Source organism: Salvelinus alpinus, chromosome 31 (genome assembly GCF_045679555.1).
Source record: "Salvelinus alpinus chromosome 31, SLU_Salpinus.1, whole genome shotgun sequence".
NCBI lineage: Eukaryota > Metazoa > Chordata > Actinopteri > Salmoniformes > Salmonidae > Salvelinus > Salvelinus alpinus.
The window spans coordinates 36,568,089-36,588,809 of record NC_092116.1 but is presented as its reverse complement, the minus strand read 5'-3'; the positions used below and the strand labels follow the sequence as shown (position 1 = coordinate 36,588,809).

The window sequence follows — 20,721 nt, the reverse complement described above, 5'->3', positions numbered from 1 at the left end:
ACAACTTTGGTAGTATTATTAACCTTAAAACATATTGTTTCTGGTAGGCCACAGAATTAAAGAAGGGCTGTTTCTCTGAACCTCAGGTAGACGGCTAAAACAAGCAAGTTTCTCTCAGTGACTTCCTTTGCCGCCTGCTACAGAATCACACAGTGTTCAGATACTACAATAATAATCAGGGTCCTCTGTCCTTGTACCTCCAGTCTGGCGTCAATCACTATCAACGGATTGGAGGTTAACCCATAACATTCTGATTCAAGTCTAATGACCATCAACCCAAATGTCACAAACAGAACAGTGGAAAGGGAACATATTTAAATACGATAAATATTGTTTTAATCTCTAAATGATTATGAACTTTATTAATTTTAAATATTCCCGGTACACAGTCAATTCAGGAAGTGAATTTAAATTCCAATTCATTTTAAAGGATGAGAGAGATAGAGAAAAATAGAGGGAGGGGTCTGACTGGACGGGTCCTTAAAAAGGAGTTGAGGGAGAGGTAGAACTCAACTCACAGGCAGGACAGAGAGAGAGAGACCCAGTGAAGACCTTTGAAGATCTCTGAAGAAGTGAAGCTACAACTGAAGACTTCAGAAGGTGAGATTTCTGTTCATCTAATACTGTACCTGACTGCGTCCCAACTGACCTCCTATTCCCTTTGTAGTGAGCTACTTTAGACAAGGGCCCATAGGGCATATGTAGCTCTGGTCAAAAGTAGTGCACTACATAGGGAAAAGGGTTCCATTTGGAAACTAGGTACTAGGGACACAAAAGGGTGAACGTTTTGGACCGAGTTCAGGAACTGCTGCGCTAAGGAATTCAAGTCCTCTGCCTAAACTCAGGTATCATGTTTTCTACCAATTGCAGTAGAGTAGCCTAGGACACAGGAATATGTACGACAGCTTGGGGTCCCCAGGACCGAGTTTGGAAAACGCTGCCTTAGCAGTTGCATGAGTTATGTACCAAACAGGGTTTCCCTGACCTCCCAAGTCCCCCCTGCCGTTCCACTGATTTGATAAATGGTCAACTAAATCACCAAGCCGTTCATTAGTTGAATCTGCTCTGATGTGATGATAGTACTGGAATACATTTGATAGGTGGAATGGCTGGAGGCTCCAAAAGGGTCCTTCATAGGAGAACCATTTTTGGTTCCAGGTAGAACCCTTTTGGGGTCCATGTAGAACCCTCTGTGGAAAGGCTGGGGGTTCTTTGAGGCGTCAGGGAAATGCTACACTCCCCTACACTCTGAAGTACTCACTGAATTTGTCTTGACGGCTTCTCTCTCTCTCTCTCTCTGTCTCTCTCTTTCTCTCTCTTTCTCTCTCTGTCTCTCTCTCTCTCTCCCCTCTCGTTGTCTCTCTCTCTCTCTCCCCTCTCGTTGTCTCTCTCTCTCTCTCTCCCCTCTCGTTGTCTCTCTCTCTCTCTCTCCCCTCTCGTTGTCTCTCTCTCTCTCTCCCCTCTCGTTGTCTCTCTCTCTCTCTCCCCTCTCGTTCTCTCTCTCTCTCTCTCTCTCTCTCTCTCTCTCTCTCTCTCTCTCTCTCTCTCTCTCTCTCTCTCTCTCTCTCTCTCTCTCTCTCTCTCTCTCTCTCTCCCTGTATATCTCTCTCTCCCCTCTCGTTGCCTCTCTCTCTCCCCTCTCGTTGCCTCTCTCTCTCTCTCTCTCTCCCCTCTCGTTGCCTCTCTCTCTCTCTCTCCCCTCTCGTTGCCTCTCTCTCTCTCTCTCTCTCTCTCTCTCTCTCTCTCTCTCTCTCTCTCTCTCTCTCTCTCTCTCTCTCTCCCCTCTCGTTGCCTCTCTCTCTCTCTCTCTCTCTCTCTCTCTCTCTCTCCTCTCTCTCTCTCTCTCTCTCCCCTCTCGTTGTCTCTCTCTCTCTCTCTCCCCTCTCGTTGTCTCTCTCTCTCTCTCTCCCCTCTCGTTGTCTCTCTCTCTCTCTCCCTCTCGTCTCTCTCTCTCTCTCTCTCTCTCTCTCTCTCTCTCTCTCTCTCTCTCTCTCTCTCTCTCTCTCTCTCTCTCTCTCTCTCTCTCTCTCTCTCTCTCTCTCTCTCTCTCTCTCTCTACCTGTATATCTCTCTCTCCCCTCTCGTTGCCTCTCTCTCTCCCCCTCTCGTTGCCTCTCTCTCTCCCCTCTCGTTGCCTCTCTCTCTCTCTCTCTCTCTCTCCCTCTCGTTGCCTCTCTCTCTCTCTCTCCCCTCTCGTTGCCTCTCTCTCTCTCTCTCTCTCTCTCTCTCTCTCTCTCTCCCCTCTCGTTGCCTCTCTCTCTCTCTCTCCCCTCTCGTTGCCTCTCTCTCTCTCTCTCTCTCTCTCTCTCTCTCTCTCTCTCTCTCTCTCTCTCTCTCTCTCTCTCTCTCTCTCTCTCTCTCTCTACCTGTATATCTCTCTCTCCCCTCTCGTTGCCTCTCTCTCTCCCCTCTCGTTGCCTCTCTCTCTCTCTCTCTCTCCCCTCTCGTTGCCTCTCTCTCTCTCTCTCCCCTCTCGTTGCCTCTCTCTCTCTCTCTCTCTCTCTCTCTCTCTCTCTCTCTCTCTCTCTCTCTCTCTCTCTCTCTCTTTCTCACTATCTTTCTCTCTCTCAGGAGACTATCACCATGCCGATGTTCACCACCCTTCTGCTTCTCAGCGCTGTCTTTGCTCTGGGAGATGCAAGCCGTAGAAGAGGTATTCTGACCAAAGGTTTTGGTGACCTGTTCACACACATCAGATTCAATTTGATGTTATTGTTGAGACCTTAACCCAACACCTAGTGACCTAGGTTTTGGTTTAACAGTCACTGGACCCCGAGCTCCTGGTTGGGGCTCCCGTCGTATTCGCTAAAATATAATTCTATATAGATCTGTTGTGGATTCATAGTTCTGAAACTGATCTAGGACTCTATTCAATCCGGTTCGTTCAGTTAGAAATTTAAAGGCAATGTTTCCTCTTTAGCAGAGACAGCATTCACGCTGCATGCATACTGCTTCATCTGAAATCACCTTTAAACTTCTGGAATCTGTAACGCTGATTGAATGGATCCCAAAGTCTTTTAAAAATTGCGTTTTCTCAATATTCCCTCTCTCTTTGTCTCTCTTTTGTTGTAGAGCATCGGCATCATCGCTGTGACTCGGAGGAAATCATTCCTCCTCCAAAAGATCCCTATGACTCAGAGGAAAACAGTTCTTCCTCGGAGGAACACATTCATCCTCCGAAAGATCGGTCTGACTCAGAGGAACACATTCATCCTCCGAAAGATCGGTCTGACTCAGAGGAACACATTCATCCTCCGAAAGATCGGTCTGACTCAGAGGAACACATTCCTCCCCGGAAAGGTGAGAAACATGGAGAACCTGATATGCAAACTGCCGACCGGTAAAATGACAGTTTATGTTACAAAACAAGCAAAAGTAGTATAGAGAATCATTGTACAATCTAAACTGCTGTGAAATATATTTTCAATAACTACAAATATTATATGTTCAGCTGTTCGAAGCCGAAAGAAGAAAACACAAAAAAACCTAAATGTTATAATGGGAAGCATGGACATAGATCTACCGCTTCAATGAGAATTACAGATCTATAACACACATTTCTATGCGAATTTGTTCATGTTGCCCGAAAAGTTACTTTTCAAAGGGAATCGGTAATTTTTCAACAACACACGGTTAGCGGTTGGTGTGTTGCTCAGTAACATCACAGCTGGAACGCACTTTTAACGGATCAGATTGTCTGGTGGGAACAAACCATTTCATAATATTATATATATAATATTATTATTATTATAATATTCAAAATATTTCATAATGTTATCTAATATGTTCTCTCCACCCTACAGAGTGTCATCGCAGAGTCTGCCCAAAAGGCTGGCACAGATATAAGAAACACTGCTATCACTACTTCCCCTTCATGTCCACATGGCCAGAGGCAGAGGTACCTGGATGTCTGCTGTACATAATTCAGATTATCTGTGTGCATGATTTTAAGTATTGGTGGTTTAATGAGAGATCAGCAGTTGAGAATCTGGTAGCAGTGATGGAATTGAAGGATCTTGGACACTGGCCAGCCGGGTTAGTAGACGGCAATTTCTACTAGCCAGGGTCCAAAATGTGCCATGGGATAATGGAAAAGACAATAATTGACCTGCATCTTATGCTAGTTGGACACATTTTCTAGAAGCCTGATCTGAAAAGCACTATAGTTGGGGTAGTGGGGATGCTATTTCCATCCCTGTCTGGTGACCATACAGGGTTGCAGTTGACTGTAGGTTTAATCTGTGTTCAACAGGGTTGAGAAACTATATCATGATGTGCTATTCCTTCTAATTATCTTTATATTCTACCTCTGTTTCTCTCTCTCCCCTGTCTATCTCTCCCTTCTCTCTGTGTATCTCTCTCTCTCACCTCTGTCTGTCTGTCTGTCTGTCTGTCTGTCTGTCTGTCTGTCTGTCTGTCTGTCTGTCTGTCTGTCTGTCTGTCTGTCTGCCTCTCTCTCTCTCTGCCTCTCTCTCTCTCTGCCTCTCTCTCTCTGCCTCTCTCTCTCTCTGCCTCTCTCTCTCCAGAGGAAATGTTTGCATTTGAGAGGTAACCTGGCTTCAGTGCACAGCCTTCCCCAGTATCGTTTCCTTCAGTCTGTCATCAGGAAGAGTACCAAGAAATTCCAGCGCACCTGGATTGGAGCCAACGATGCCATCAAGGTCAGAAGCACCGTCTGTTGAACACTCCTGAAACATATAAGATGCATTGATTATTGATTCTTGAACCTATGAAGGTCTGGTGGTGCCTTAACCCACAGATCAGTTTGTTTTCAAAGCTTGTTATCTAATATTACAAACACTGTCTAGCTTCAAGCCATGGTTAAATCATGCTTATCTCATATATGGTCAGTCCTGGTATCCATAACTCTGTCTAGGAATCTGAGTGGTTACATTTCTCCAGGCCCATCCCTCAGCTTTTTAAATTCCCAGATTTCCTCTTTAAAGACAGTAATTACAGGGTGTATATATAGTGTTAACTGTCTGCTGGTGATGCATCGTCCTGTGTGCTCTGTAGGAGGGTCTTTGGCTGTGGAGCGACGGGTCCAGGTTTATCTACCAGAACTGGGCCCCGGGTCAACCCTCTAACTCCGACCACTTTGTTGTGAATGACAACTCGAACAGCCGGGAGCATTGTATGGAGATGAACTATGGAGGTACAATCCTGTCTCCAGACTAGTTTCCAGACTAGTCTCCTGATCATTATACATCAAACATTTGGATAGTAGTAAAATACATCTTAAAAGGGAATTTGTTCCTTTTCTAGCTACATATTTATAAAACAAAAATAATTCCTACCTTTCTCTGTTTCTCTCTTTCCCAGCTTCCCGCGGTCAGAATGATTCCCCCTGCTGGAACAAACGTCCCTTCCTGTGTTCCAGAAAGCTGTGATGTCCACATTTTGGGAGAGACAACATTGGAGAAGCTCTCTGGCATTTGAGATTGTTTTAAATAAATGCACCGTCTGCAATGTTACCTTTTGTTCAGTGGTCATTTATACAAAACACCAGCTGGGTCCAACTGTGAAACTCTGTAGTGTGAAGTACCAAATAACATCTTTGGTAAATTAAATGTTAAACAGTTGCATCTCACCAATTGATGTAAATCACCATCATCATCATCATCATCATCATCATCATCATCATCATCATCATCATCATCATCATCATCACTACCTTCTTCATGTTTAAAGTTCAATGAGGGGATGAAAAAATAGTGATTCATGATGTTTTCAAATTGCTTACACACATTTCTTACACCTGTAAAATCATCTCCGATCTCCATGTGCATAGGATGTAAGGTCTCAGGTAAGGGGTCAGGGTCAGGGTTAACGGTGACTGTACTATAGTCCACTCCAGCCAAACTAGAGGTTAGATTTAGAATGAGGTCAGGGTTAACGGTTTAATGTACTGAACATTAGTGGTTCTATGAGCAAATACTGCCACCTGGTGGCCATTCAGCAGTCCTAAAAACACACACACACACACACACACACACACACACACACACACACACACACACACACACACACACACACACACACACACACACACACACACACACACACACACACACACTACTGTTGCTTCTGTATGGTATTCAATGACAGGAGTGGTCTGCTATAGTTGACAGAAAGGAGGAGAGGAGAGGTAGGCAACATTAGTAAAATATAATGTATTAGAATGAATGAAGAGAACTTGATATTTCAGTTGCAGCCTCGTCTATATTTATTATTATATTACAGCCAACTCAGAGAGTCTGTAGTAGATTGGGTTTCCTTTCTCCTCCTGGAAACTAATTGTAGAAATACAGCTGATAGAACTGCACAACAACGTTGTTGATTAAATGATAAAACTGCACAACGTACACTACCGTTCAAAAGATTGGGGTCCCTTTGAAATGTCCTTGTTTTTTAAAAAGAAATGCAATTTTTTTTTGTCCATTAAAAAAAACATCAAATTGATCAGAAAGTGTAGACATTGTTAATGGAGTCGCCTCTCCACTGTTGACGTTGAGACTGGTGTTTTGCGGGTACTATTTAACGAAGCTGCCAGTTGAGGACTTGTGAGTCATCTGTTTCTCAAAGTAGACACTCTAATGTACTTGTCCACTTGCTCAGTTGTGCACTGGGGCCTCCCACCCCTCTTTCTATTCTGGTTAGAGACAGTTTGCGCTGTTCTGTGAAGGGAGTAGTACACAGCGTTGTACGAGATCTTCAGTTTCTTGGCAATTTCTCGTATGGAATAGCCTTCATTTCTCAGAACAAGAATAGACTAACGGGTTTCAGAAGAAAGGTCTTGTTTCTGGCCATTTTGAGCCTGTAATCAAACCCACAAATGCTGATGCTCCAGATACTCAACTAGTCTAAAGAAGGCCAAATGTATTGCTTCTTTAATCAGAACAACAGTTTTCAGCTGTGCTAACATCATTGCAAAAGGGCTTTCTAATGATCAATTTTCCTTTTAACATGATAAACTTGGATTAGCTAACACAACGTGCCATTGGAACACAGGAGTGAGGGTTGCTGATAATGGGCCTCTGTACGCCTATGTAGATATTCCATAAAAAATCTGCCATTTCCAGCTACAATAGTCATTTACAACATTAACAATGTCTACACTGTATTTCTGATCAATTTGATGTTATTTTAATGGACAATTTTTTTTTGCTTTTCTTTCAAAAACAAGGACATTTCTAAGTGACACCAAACTTTTGAACGGAAGTGTACGTTGTTGATTAGTTGATAAAACTGTACACATACGTTGTTAATGAGCTGATAACAATGTACAAATAGTAGCAACAGTAGTGTGTGTCGTTGTTTTATTAGTATAGGGCTGTATGTGTTGTTGTTTTATTAGTAGTATAGGGCTGTATGTGTAGTTGTATTAGTAGTATAGGGCTGTGGGTGTAGTTGTATTAGTAGTAGAGGGCTGTGGGTGTAGTTGTATTAGTAGTATAGGGCTGTATGTGTAGTTGTGTTACATTTACATTTACATTTAAGTCATTTAGCAGACGCTCTTATCCAGAGCGACTTACAAATTGGTGCATTCACCTTATGATATCCAGTGGAACAACCACTTTACAATAGTGCATCTAACTCTTTTAAGGGGGGGGGGGGGGGTTAGAAGGATGACTTTATCCTATCCTAGGTATTCCTTAAAGAGGTGGGGTTTCAGGTGTCTCCGGAAGGTGGTGATTGACTCCGCTGACCTGGCGTCGTGTTAGTAGTATAGGGCTGTGTGTGTAGTTGTATTAGTAGTATAGGGCTGTGTGTGTAGTTGTATTAGTTGTATAGGGCTGTGTGTGTAGTTGTTTTATTAGTATAGGGCTGTATGTGTAGTTGTATTAGTTGTATAGGGCTGTGTGTGTAGTTGTATTAGTAGTATAGGGCTGTGTGTGTAGTTATATTAGTTGTATAGGGCTGTATGTGTAGTTGTATTAGTAGTAGAGGGCTGTGTGTGTAGTTGTATTAGTAGTATAGGGCTGTGTGTAGTTGTATTAGTTGTATAGGGCTGTGTGTGTAGTTGTTTTATTAGTATAGGGCTGTGTGTGTAGTTGTATAAGTAGTATAGGGCTGTGTGTAGTTGTATTAGTAGTATAGGGCTGTGTGTGTAGTTGTATTAGTAGTATAGGGCTGTGTGTGTAGTTGTATTAGTAGTATAGGGCTGTGTGTGTAGTTGTATTAGTTGTATAGGGCTGTGTGTGTAGTTGTATTAGTAGTATAGGGCTGTGTGTAGTTGTATTAGTAGTATAGGGCTGTGTGTAGTTGTATTAGTAGTATAGGGCTGTGTGTGTAGTTGTATTTGTAGTATAGGGCTGTGCGTAGTTGTATTAGTAGTATAGGGCTGTGTGTGTAGTTGTTTTATTAGTATAGGGCTGTGTGTAGTTGTATTAGTAGTATAGGGCTGTGTGTAGTTGTATTAGTTGTATAGGGCTGTGTGTGTAGTTGTATTAGTAGTATAGGGCTGTGTGTGTAGTTGTATTAGTAGTATAGGGCTGTGTGTGTAGTTGTTTTATTAGTATAGGGCTGTGTATGTAGTTGTATTAGTAGTATAGGGCTGTGTGTATAGTTGTATTAGTTGTATAGGGCTGTGTGTGTAGTTGTATTAGTAGTATAGGGCTGTGTGTGTAGTTGTATTAGTAGTATAGGGCTGTGTGTGTAGTTGTATTAGTTGTATAGGGCTGTGTGTAGTTGTATTAGTAGTATAGGGCTGTGTGTGTAGTTGTATTAGTAGTATAGGGCTGTGTGTAGTTGTATTAGTAGTATAGGGCTGTGTGTAGTTGTATTAGTAGTATAGGGCTGTATGTGTAGTTGTATTAGTAGTATAGGGCTGTGTGTGTAGTTGTTTTATTAGTATAGGGCTGTGTGTCTAGTTGTATTAGTAGTATAGGGCTGTGTGTGTAGTTGTTTTATTAGTATAGGGCTGTGTGTGTAGTTGCTTTATTAGTATAGGGCTGTGTGTGTAGTTGTATTAGTAGTATAGGGCTGTGTGTGTCGTTGTATTAGTAGTATAGGGCTGTGTGTGTAGTTGTATTAGTAGTATAGGGCTGTATGTGTAGTTGTATTAGTTGTATAGGGCTGTGTGTGTAGTTGTTTTATTAGTACATGGCTGTATGTGAGGTTGTATTAGTAGTATAGGGCTGTGTGTGTAGTTGTATTAGTGGTATAGGGCTGTCTGTGTAGTTGTATTAGTAGTATAGGGCTGTATGTGTAGTTGTATTAGTTGTATAGGGCTGTGTGTGTAGTTCTATTAGTAGTATAGGGCTGTGTGTGTAGTTGTATTAGTAGTATAGGGCTGTGTATGTAGTTGTATTAGTAGTATAAAGCTGTGTGTGTAGTTGTTTTATTAGTAGTGTAGGGCTGTGTGTGTAGTTGTATTAGTAGTATAGGACTGTATGTGTAGTTGTATTAGTAGTATAGGGCTGTGTGTGTAGTTGTATTAGTAGTATAGGGCTGTGTATGTAGTTGTATTCGTAGTAGAGGGCTTTGTGTGTAGTTGTATTAGTAGTGTAGGGCTGTGTGTGTAGTTGTTTTATTAGTATAGGGCTGTGTGTGTAGTTGCTTTATTAGTATAGGGCTGTGTGTGTAGTTGTATTATTAGTATAGGGCTGTGTGTGTAGTTGTATTAGTAGTATAAGGCTGTGTGTAGTTGTTTTATTAGTATAGGGCTGTGTGTGTAGTTGTATTAGTAGTACAGGGCTGTGTGTGTAGTTGTTTTATTAGTATAGGGCTGTGTGTGTAGTTGTTTTATTAGTATAGGGCTGTGTGTGTAGTTGTATTAGTAGTATAGGGCTGTGTGTGTAGTTGTATTAGTAGTATAGGGCTGTATGTGTAGTTGTATTAGTAGTATAGGGCTGTATGTGTAGTTGATTTAGTAGTATAGGGCTGTGTATGTAGTTGTTCTATTAGTATAGGGCTGTGTGTGTAGTTGTTTTATTAGTATAGGGCTGTGTGTCTAGTTGTATTAGTAGTATAGGGCTCTGTGTGTAGTTGTTTTATTAGTATAGGGCTGTGTGTGTAGTTGCTTTATTAGTATAGGGCTGTGTGTGTCGTTGTATTAGTAGTATAGGGCTGTGTGTGTAGTTGTATTAGTAGTATAGGGCTGTGTGTGTAGTTGTTTTATTAGTATAGGGCTGTGTGTGTAGTTGTATTAGTAGTATAGGGCTGTGTGTGTAGTTGTATTAGTAGTATAGGGCTGTGTGTGTAGTTGTATTAGTAGTATAGGGCTGTGTGTGTAGTTGTATTAGTTGTATAGGGCTGTGTGTGTAGTTGTATTAGTAGTATAGGGCTGTGGGTGTAGTTGTATTAGTAGAATAGGGCTGTGTGTGTAGTTGTATTAGTAGTATAGGGCTGTGTGTAGTTGTATTAGTAGTATAGGGCTGTGTGTGTAGTTGTATTAGTAGTATAGGGCTGTGTGTGTCGTTGTATTAGTAGTATGGGGCTGTGTGTGTAGTTGTTTTATTAGAATAGGGCTGTGTGTGTAGTTGTTTTATTAGTATAGGGCTGTGTGTGTAGTTGTTTTATTAGTATAGGGCTGTGTGTGTAGTTGTTTTATTAGTATAGGGATGTGTGTTTAGTTGTATTAGTAGTATAGGGCTGTGTGTGTAGTTGTTTTATTAGTATAGGGCTGTGTGTGTAGTTGTATTAGTAGTATAGTGCTGTGTTTGTAGTTGCTTTAATAGTATAGGGCTGTGTGTGTAGTTGTATTAGTAGTATAGGGCTGTGTGTGTAGTTGTTTTATTAGTATAGGGCTGTGTGTGTAGTTGTATTAGTAGTATAGGGCTGTGTGTGTAGTTGTTTTATTAGTATAGGGCTGTGTGTGTAGTTGTTTTATTAGTATAGGGCTGTGTGTGTAGTTGTATTAGTAGTATAGGGCTGTATGTGTAGTTGTATTAGTAGTATAGGGCTGTGTGTGTAGTTGTATTAGTAGTATAGGGCTGTGTGTGTAGTTGTTTTATTAGTATAGGGCTGTGTGTGTAGTTGTTTTATTAGTATAGGGCTGTATGTGTAGTTGTATTAGTAGTATAGGGCTGTATGTGTAGTTGTATTAGTATAGGGCTGTGTGTGTAGTTGTTTTATTAGTATAGGGCTGTGTGTGTAGTTGTATTAGTAGTATAGGGCTGTGTGTGTAGTTGTATTAGTAGTATAGGGCTGTGTGTGTAGTTGTTTTATTAGTATAGGGCTGTTTGTGTAGTTGCTTTATTAGTATAGGGCTGTGTGTGTAGTTGTATTAGTAGTATAGGGCTGTATGTGTAGTTGTATTAGTAGTATAGGGCTGTGTGTGTAGTTGTATTAGTAGTATGTGGCTGTGTGTAGTTGTATTAGTAGTATGTGGCTGTGTGTGTAGTTGTATTAGTAGTGTAGGGCTGTGTGTGTAGTTGTATTAGTAGTATAGGGCTGTGTGTGTAGTTGTATTAGTAGTATAGGGCTGTGTGTGTAGTTGTATTAGTAGTATAGGGCTGTGTGTGTAGTTGTATTAGTAGAATAGGGCTGTGTGTGTAGTTGTATTCGTAGTATAGGGCTGTGTGTGTAGTTGTATTAGTAGTAGGGCTGTATGTGTAGTTGTATTCGTAGTATAGGGCTGTGTGTGTAGTTGTATTAGTAGTAGGGCTGTATGTGTAGTTGTATTAATAGTATAGGGCTGTGTGTGTAGTTGTGTTAGTAGTAGGGCTGTGTGTGTAGTTGTATTAGTAGTATAGGGCTGTGTGTGTAGTTGTGTTATTAGTATAGGGCAGTAGGTGTAGTTGTATTAGTGTTATAGGACTGTATTGTAGTTGTGTTATAAGTATGGGGCTGTGTGTGTAGTTGCATTAGTACTATAGGGCTGTGTGTAGATGTATTTGTAGTATACGACTGTAAGTGTAGTTTATGTAGTAGTGTGGGGCTGTATGTGTAGTTGTATTAGTGGTATAGGGCTGTTTGTGTAGTTGTATTAGTAGCAGTGGGCTGTTTTTGTAGTTGTATTGGTAGTATAGGGCTGTGTGTGTAGTTGTATTAGTAGTATAGGGCTGTCTGTGTAGTTGTATTATTAGTATAGGGCTGTATGTGTAGTTGTATTAGTAGTATAGGGCTGTGTGTGTAGTTGTATTAGTAGTATAGGGCTGTGTGTGTAGTTGTATTAGTAGAATAGGGCTGTGTGTGTAGTTGTATTAGTTGTATAGGGCTGTGTGTGTAGTTGTATTAGTTGTATAGGGCTGTGTGTGTAGTTGTATTATTAGTATAGGGCTGTGTGTGTAGTTGTATTAGTAGTATAGGGCTGTGTGTGTAGTTGTATTAGTAGAATAGTGCTGTGTGTGTAGTTGTATTAGTTGTATAGGGCTGTGTGTGTAGTTGTATTAGTTGTATAGGGCTGTGTGTGTAGTTGTATTATTAGTATAGGGCTGTGTGTGTAGTTGTATTAGTAGTATAGGGCTGTGTGTGTAGTTGTATTAGTAGTATAGGGCTGTGTGTGTAGTTGTATTGTAGTTGTATTAGTTGTATAGGGCTGTGTGTGTAGTTGTATTATTATTATAGGGCTGTGTGTGTAGTTGTATTAGTAGTATAGGGCTGTTAGTGTAGTTGTATTAGTAGTAGGGCTGTATGTGTAGTTGTATTAATAGTATAGGGCTGTGTGTGTAGTTGTGTTAGTAGTAGGGCTGTGTGTGTAGTTGTATTAGTAGTATAGGGCTGTGTGTGTAGTTGTGTTATTAGTATAGGGCAGTAGGTGTAGTTGTATTAGTGTTATAGGACTGTATTGTAGTTGTGTTATAAGTATGGGGCTGTGTGTGTAGTTGCATTAGTACTATAGGGCTGTGTGTAGATGTATTTGTAGTATACGACTGTAAGTGTAGTTTATGTAGTAGTGTGGGGCTGTATGTGTAGTTGTATTAGTGGTATAGGGCTGTTTGTGTAGTTGTATTAGTAGCAGTGGGCTGTTTTTGTAGTTGTATTGGTAGTATAGGGCTGTGTGTGTAGTTGTATTAGTAGTATAGGGCTGTCTGTGTAGTTGTATTATTAGTATAGGGCTGTATGTGTAGTTGTATTAGTAGTATAGGGCTGTGTGTGTAGTTGTATTAGTAGTATAGGGCTGTGTGTGTAGTTGTATTAGTAGAATAGGGCTGTGTGTGTAGTTGTATTAGTTGTATAGGGCTGTGTGTGTAGTTGTATTAGTTGTATAGGGCTGTGTGTGTAGTTGTATTATTAGTATAGGGCTGTGTGTGTAGTTGTATTAGTAGTATAGGGCTGTGTGTGTAGTTCTATTAGTAGTATAGGGCTGTGTGTGTAGTTGTATTAGTAGTATAGGGCTGTGTGTGTAGTTGTATTAGTAGAATAGTGCTGTGTGTGTAGTTGTATTAGTTGTATAGGGCTGTGTGTGTAGTTGTATTAGTTGTATAGAGCTGTGTGTGTAGTTGTATTATTAGTATAGGGCTGTGTGTGTAGTTGTATTAGTAGTATAGGGCTGTGTGTGTAGTTGTATTAGTAGTATAGGGCTGTGTGTGTAGTTGTATTGTAGTTGTATTAGTTGTATAGGGCTGTGTGTGTAGTTGTATTATTATTATAGGGCTGTGTGTGTAGTTGTATTAGTAGTATAGGGCTGTTAGTGTAGTTGTATTAGTAGTATAGGGCAGTAGGTGTAGTTGTATTAGTGTTATAGGACTGTATTGTAGTTGTGTTATAAGTATGGGGCTGTGTGTGTAGTTGCATTAGTACTATAGGGCTGTGTGTAGATGTATTAGTAGTATAGGGCTGTGTGTAGATGTATTAGTAGTATACGACTGTAAGTGTAGTTTATGTAGTAGTGTGGGGCTGTGTGTGTAGTTGTATTAGTAGTATTGGGCTGTGTGTAGTTGTATTTGTAGTATACGACTGTAAGTGTAGTTTATGTAGTAGTCTGGGGCTGTGTGTGTAGTTGTATTAGTAGTATAGGGCTGTTTGTGTAGTTGTATTAGTAGCAGTGGGCTGTTTTTGTAGTTGTATTGGTAGTATAGGGCTGTGTGTGTAGTTGTATTAGTAGAATAGGGCTGTGTGTGTAGTTGTATTAGTTGTATAGGGCTGTGTGTGTAGTTGTATTAGTAGTATGGGGCTGTATGTGTAGTTGTAATAGTGGTATAGGGCTGTTTGTGTGGTTGTATTAGTAGCAGTGGGCTGTTTTTGTAGTTGTATTGGTAGTATAGGGCTGTGTGTGTAGTTGTATTAGTAGTTGAGGGCTGTGTGTGTAGTTGTATTAGTAGTATAGGGCTGTGTGTGTAGTTGTTTTATTAGTATAGGGCTGTTTGTGTAGTTGCTTTATTAGTATAGGGCTGTGTGTGTAGTTGTATTAGTAGTATAGGGCTGTATGTGTAGTTGTATTAGTAGTATAGGGCTGTATGTGTAGTTGTATTAGTAGTATAGGGCTGTATGTGTAGTTGTATTCGTAGTATAGGGCTGTGTGTGTAGTTGTATTAGTAGTATGTGGCTGTGTGTGTAGTTGTGTTAGTAGTAGGGCTGTGTGTGTAGTTGTATTTGTATGATAGGGCTGTGTGTGTAGTTGTGTTATTAGTATAGGGCAGTAGGTGTAGTTGTATTAGTGTTATAGGACTGTATTGTAGTTGTGTTATAAGTATGGGGCTGTGTGTGTAGTTGCATTAGTACTATAGGGCTGTGTGTAGATGTATTTGTAGTATACGACTGTAAGTGTAGTTTATGTAGTAGTGTGGGGCTGTATGTGTAGTTGTATTAGTGGTATAGGGCTGTTTGTGTAGTTGTATTAGTAGCAGTGGGCTGTTTTTGTAGTTGTAGTGGTAGTATAGGGCTGTGTGTGTAGTTGTATTAGTAGTATAGGGCTGTCTGTGTAGTTGTATTATTAGTATAGGGCTGTATGTGTAGTTGTATTAGTAGTATAGGGCTGTGTGTGTAGTTGTATTAGTAGTATAGGGCTGTGTGTGTAGTTGTATTAGTAGAATAGGGCTGTGTGTGTAGTTGTATTAGTTGTATAGGGCTGTGTGTGTAGTTGTATTAGTTGTATAGGGCTGTGTGTGTAGTTGTATTATTAGTATAGGGCTGTGTGTGTAGTTGTATTAGTAGTATAGGGCTGTGTGTGTAGTTGTATTAGTAGTATAGGGCTGTGTGTGTAGTTGTATTAGTAGTATAGGGCTGTGTGTGTAGTTGTATTAGTAGAATAGGGCTGTGTGTGTAGTTGTATTAGTTGTATAGGGCTGTGTGTGTTGTTGTATTAGTTGTATAGGGCTGTGTGTGCAGTTGTATTATTAGTATAGGGCTGTGTGTGTAGTTGTATTAGTAGTACAGGGCTGTGTGTGTAGTTGTATTAGTAGTATAGGGCTGTGTGTGTAGTTGTATTAGTAGTATGTGGCTGTGTGTGCAGTTGTGTTAGTAGTAGGGCTGTGTGTGTAGTTGTATTTGTATGATAGGGCTGTGTGTGTAGTTGTGTTATTAGTATAGGGCAGTAGGTGTAGTTGTATTAGTGTTATAGGACTGTATTGTAGTTGTGTTATAAGTATGGGGCTGTGTGTGTAGTTGCATTAGTACTATAGGGCTGTGTGTAGATGTATTTGTAGTATACGACTGTAAGTGTAGTTTATGTAGTAGAGTGGGGCTGTATGTGTAGTTGTATTAGTGGTATAGGGCTGTTTGTGTAGTTGTATTAGTAGCAGTGGGCTGTTTTTGTAGTTGTATTGGTAGTATAGGGCTGTGTGTGTAGTTGTATTAGTAGTATAGGGCTGTCTGTGTAGTTGTATTATTAGTATAGGGCTGTATGTGTAGTTGTATTAGTAGTATAGGGCTGTGTGTGTAGTTGTATTAGTAGTATAGGGCTGTGTGTGTAGTTGTATTAGTAGAATAGGGCTGTGTGTGTAGTTGTATTAGTTGTATAGGGCTGTGTGTGTAGTTGTATTAGTTGTATAGGGCTGTGTGTGTAGTTGTATTATTAGTATAGGGCTGTGTGTGTAGTTGTATTAGTAGTATAGGGCTGTGTGTGTAGTTGTATTAGTAGTATAGGGCTGTGTGTGTAGTTGTATTAGTAGTATAGGGCTGTGTGTGTAGTTGTATTAGTAGAATAGGGCTGTGTGTGTAGTTGTATTAGTTGTATAGGGCTGTGTGTGTTGTTGTATTAGTTGTATAGGGCTGTGTGTGCAGTTGTATTATTAGTATAGGGCTGTGTGTGTAGTTGTATTAGTAGTACAGGGCTGTGTGTGTAGTTGTATTAGTAGTATAGGGCTGTGTGTGTAGTTGTATTAGTAGTATAGGGCTGTGTGTGTAATTGTATTAGTTGTATAGGGCTGTGTGTGTAGTTGTATTATTAGTATAGGGCTGTGTGTGTAGTTGTATTAGTAGTATAGGGCTGTGTTTGTAGTTGTATTAGTAGTATAGGGCTGTGTGTGTAGTTGTATTAGTAGTATAGGGCAGTAGGTGTAGTTGTATTAGTGTTATAGGACTGTATTGTAGTTGTGTTATAAGTATGGGGCTGTGTGTGTTGTTGCATTAGTACTATAGGGCTGTGTGTAGATGTATTTGTAGTATACGACTGTAAGTGTAGTTTATGTAGTAGTGTGGGGCTGTGTGTGTAGTTGTATTAGTAGTATTGGGCTGTGTGTAGTTGTATTTGTAGTATACGACTGTAAGTGTAGTTTATGTAGTAGTGTGGGGCTGTATGTGTAGTTGTATTAGTGGTATAGGGCTGTTTGTGTAGTTGTATTAGTAGCAGTGAGCTGTTTTTGTAGTTGTATTGGTAGTATAGGGCTGTGTGTGTAGTTGTATTAGTAGTATAGGGCTGTCTGTGTAGTTGTATTATTAGTATAGGGCTGTATGTGTAGTTGTATTAGTAGTATGGGGCTGTATGTGTAGTTGTATTAGTTGTATAGGGCTGTGTGTAGATGTATTAGTAGTATAGGGCTGTGTGTAGATGTATTAGTAGTATACGACTGTAAGTGTAGTTTATGTAGTAGTGTGGGGCTGTGTGTGTAGTTGTATTAGTAGTATAGGGCTGTGTGTAGTTGTATTTGTAGTATACGACTGTAAGTGTAGTTTATGTAGTAGTGTGGGGCTGTGTGTGTAGTTGTATTAGTAGTATAGGGCTGTTTGTGTAGTTGTATTAGTAGCAGTGGGCTGTTTTTGTAGTTGTATTGGTAGTTTAGGGCTGTGTGTGTAGTTGTATTAGTAGAATAGGGCTGTGTGTGTAGTTGTATTAGTTGTATAGGGCTGTGTGTGTTGTTGTATTAGTAGTATGGGGCTGTATGTGTAGTTGTATTAGTGGTATAGGGCTGTTTGTGTGGTTGTATTAGTAGCAGTGGGCTGTTTTTGTAGTTGTATTGGTAGTATAGGGCTGTGTGTAGTTGTGTTATAAGTATGGGGCTGTGTGTGTAGTTGCATTAGTACTATAGGGCTGTGTGTAGTTGTATTTGTAGTATAAGACTGTAAGTGTAGTTTATGTAGTAGTGTGGGGCTGTGTGTGTAGTTGTATTAGTAGCAGTGGGCTGTTTTTGTAGTTGTATTGGTAGTATAGGGCTGTGTGTGTAGTTGTATTAGTAGAATAGGGCTGTGTGTGTAGTTGTATTAGTTGTATAGGGCTGTGTGTGTAGTTGTATTAGTAGTATGGGGCTGTATGTGTAGTTGTATTAGTGGTATAGGGCTGTTTTTGTGGTTGTATTAGTAGCAGTGGGCTGTTTTTGTAGTTGTATTGGTAGTATTGGGCTGTGTGTAGTTGTATTAGTAGTATAGGGCTGTGTGTGTAGTTGTATTAGTAGTAGAGGGCTGTGTGTAGTTGTATTAGTAGTATAGGGTGGTATGTGTAGTTGTATTAGTAGTAGAGGGCTGTGTGTAGTTGTATTAGTAGTATAGGGCTGTCTGTGTAGTTGTATTAGTAGTATAGGGCTGTGTGTGTAGTTGTATTAGTAGTATAGGGCTGTGTGTAGTTGTATTAGTAGTATAGGGCTGTATGTGTAGTTGTATTAGTAGTAGAGGGCTGTATGTGTAGTTGTATTAGTAGTATAGGGCTGTGTGTGTAGTTGTGTTAGTAGTATAGGGCTGTCTGTGTAGTTGTATCAGTAGTATATGGCTGTGTGTGTAGTTGTATTAGTAGTATAGGGCGGTATGTGTAGTTGTATTAGTAGTATGGGGCTGTGTGTAGTTGTATTAGTAGTATGGGGCTGTATGTGTAGTTGTATTAGTAGTATAGGGCTGTGTGTGTAGTTGTATTAGTAGTATAGGGCTGTGTGTGTAGTTGTATTAGTAGTATAGGGCGGTATGTGTAGTTGTATTAGTAGTATAGGGCTGTATGTGTAGTTGTATTAGTAGTATAGGGCTGTATGTGTAGTTGTATTAGTAGTAGGGCTGTATATGTAGTTGTATTAGTAGTATAGGGCTGTGTGTGTAGTTGTATTAGTAGTATAGGGCTGTGTGTGTAGTTGTATTAGTAGTATAGGGCTGTATGTGTAGTTGTATTAGTAGTATAGGGCTGTGTGTGTAGTTGTATTAGTAATATAGGGCTGTATGTATAGTTGTATTAGTAGTATAGGGCTGTGTGTGTAGTTGTATTAGTAGTATAGGGCTGTGTGTAGTTGTATTAGTAGAATAGGGCTGTGGGTGTAGTTGTATTAGTAATATAGGGCTGTATGTGTAGTTGTATTAGTAGTATAGGGCTGTGTGTGTAGTTGTATTAGTAGAATAGGGCTGTGTGTGTAGTTGTATTAGTAGTATAGGGCTGTGTGTGTAGTTGTATTAGTAGTATAGGGCTGTGTGTAGTTGTATTAGTAGTATAGGGCTGTGTGTAGTTGTATTAGTAGTATAGGGCTGTGTGTGTAGTTGTATTAGTAGTATAGGGCTGTGTTTGTAGTTGTATTAGTAGTATAGGGCTGTGTGTGTAGTTGTATTAGTAGTATAGGGCAGTAGGTGTAGTTGTATTAGTGTTATAGGACTGTATTGTAGTTGTGTTATAAGTATGGGGCTGTGTGTGTTGTTGCATTAGTACTATAGGGCTGTGTGTAGATGTATTTGTAGTATACGACTGTAAGTGTAGTTTATGTAGTAGTGTGGGGCTGTGTGTGTAGTTGTATTAGTAGTATTGGGCTGTGTGTAGTTGTATTTGTAGTATACGACTGTAAGTGTAGTTTATGTAGTAGTGTGGGGCTGTATGTGTAGTTGTATTAGTGGTATAGGGCTGTTTGTGTAGTTGTATTAGTAGCAGTGAGCTGTTTTTGTAGTTGTATTGGTAGTATAGGGCTGTGTGTGTAGTTGTATTAGTAGTATAGGGCTGTCTGTGTAGTTGTATTATTAGTATAGGGCTGTATGTGTAGTTGTATTAGTAGTATGGGGCTGTATGTGTAGTTGTATTAGTTGTATAGGGCTGTGTGTAGATGTATTAGTAGTATAGGGCTGTGTGTAGATGTATTAGTAGTATACGACTGTAAGTGTAGTTTATGTAGTAGTGTGGGGCTGTGTGTGTAGTTGTATTAGTAGTATAGGGCTGTGTGTAGTTGTATTTGTAGTATACGACTGTAAGTGTAGTTTATGTAGTAGTGTGGGGCTGTGTGTGTAGTTGTATTAGTAGTATAGGGCTGTTTGTGTAGTTGTATTAGTAGCAGTGGGCTGTTTTTGTAGTTGTATTGGTAGTTTAGGGCTGTGTGTGTAGTTGTATTAGTAGAATAGGGCTGTGTGTGTAGTTGTATTAGTTGTATAGGGCTGTGTGTGTTGTTGTATTAGTAGTATGGGGCTGTATGTGTAGTTGTATTAGTGGTATAGGGCTGTTTGTGTGGTTGTATTAGTAGCAGTGGGCTGTTTTTGTAGTTGTATTGGTAGTATAGGGCTGTGTGTAGTTGTGTTATAAGTATGGGGCTGTGTGTGTAGTTGCATTAGTACTATAGGGCTGTTTGTAGTTGTATTTGTAGTATAAGACTGTAAGTGTAGTTTATGTAGTAGTGTGGGGCTGTGTGTGTAGTTGTATTAGTAGCAGTGGGCTGTTTTTGTAGTTGTATTGGTAGTATAGGGCTGTGTGTGTAGTTGTATTAGTAGAATAGGGCTGTGTGTGTAGTTGTATTAGTTGTATAGGGCTGTGTGTGTAGTTGTATTAGTAGTATGGGGCTGTATGTGTAGTTGTATTAGTGGTATAGGGCTGTTTTTGTGGTTGTATTAGTAGCAGTGGGCTGTTTTTGTAGTTGTATTGGTAGTATTGGGCTGTGTGTAGTTGTATTAGTAGTATAGGGCTGTGTGTGTAGTTGTATTAGTAGTAGAGGGCTGTGTGTAGTTGTATTAGTAGTATAGGGTGGTAAAATCAAATCTAGAGTCGGCTTTCTATTCCGCAACAAAGCCTCCTTCACTCACGCCGCCAAACTTACCCTAGTAAAACTGACTATCCTACCGATCCTCGACTTCGGCGATGTCATCTACAAAATAGCTTCCAATACTCTACTCAGCAAACTGGATGCAGTTTATCACAGTGCCATCCGTTTTGTTACTAAAGCACCTTATACGACCCACCACTGCGACCTGTATGCCCTAGTCGGCTGGCCCTCGCTACATGTTCGTCGTCAGACCCACTGGCTCCAGGTCATCTACAAGGCTATGCTAGGTAAAGTGCCGCCTTATCTCAGTTCACTGGTCACGATGGCTACACCCACCCGCAGCACGCGCTCCAGCAGGTGTATCTCACTGATCATCCCTAAAGCCAAAACCTCATTTGGACGCCTTTCCTTCCAGTTCTCTGCTGCCTGCGACTGGAACGAATTGCAAAAATCTCTGAAGTTGGAGACTTTT

General features: G+C 40.4%; 1 protein-coding gene across 1 annotated transcript; it reads left to right on the top strand.

Moving 5' to 3' along the window:
* The first annotated feature begins 527 nt into the window (after positions 1 to 527).
* LOC139561714 (galactose-specific lectin nattectin-like) lies at positions 528 to 5,459 on the top strand. The gene is made up of 7 exons (XM_071378972.1): positions 528 to 600; positions 2,572 to 2,653; positions 3,073 to 3,300; positions 3,804 to 3,898; positions 4,527 to 4,661; positions 5,017 to 5,155; positions 5,323 to 5,459. The coding sequence occupies exons 2-7, from the start codon at positions 2,584 to 2,586 to the stop codon at positions 5,388 to 5,390; spliced, it is 735 nt and encodes a 244-aa protein (XP_071235073.1). The 5' UTR covers positions 528 to 600; positions 2,572 to 2,583; the 3' UTR covers positions 5,391 to 5,459.
* Positions 5,460 to 20,721: the final 15,262 nt, after the last annotated feature.

What these genes read in the sequence shown, in the direction of transcription:
- LOC139561714 (XM_071378972.1), top strand. Translation starts at nt 2,584, where the DNA reads ATGCCGATGTTCACCACCCTTCTGCTTCTCAGCGCTGTCTTTGCTCTG. An exon ending in AGATGCAAGCCGTAGAAGAG is followed by an intron (nt 2,654 to 3,072) that starts GTATTCTGACCA and finishes CTTTTGTTGTAG; the next exon opens with AGCATCGGCATCATCGCTGT. An exon ending in CCACATGGCCAGAGGCAGAG is followed by an intron (nt 3,899 to 4,526) that starts GTACCTGGATGT and finishes CTCTCTCTCCAG; the next exon opens with AGGAAATGTTTGCATTTGAG.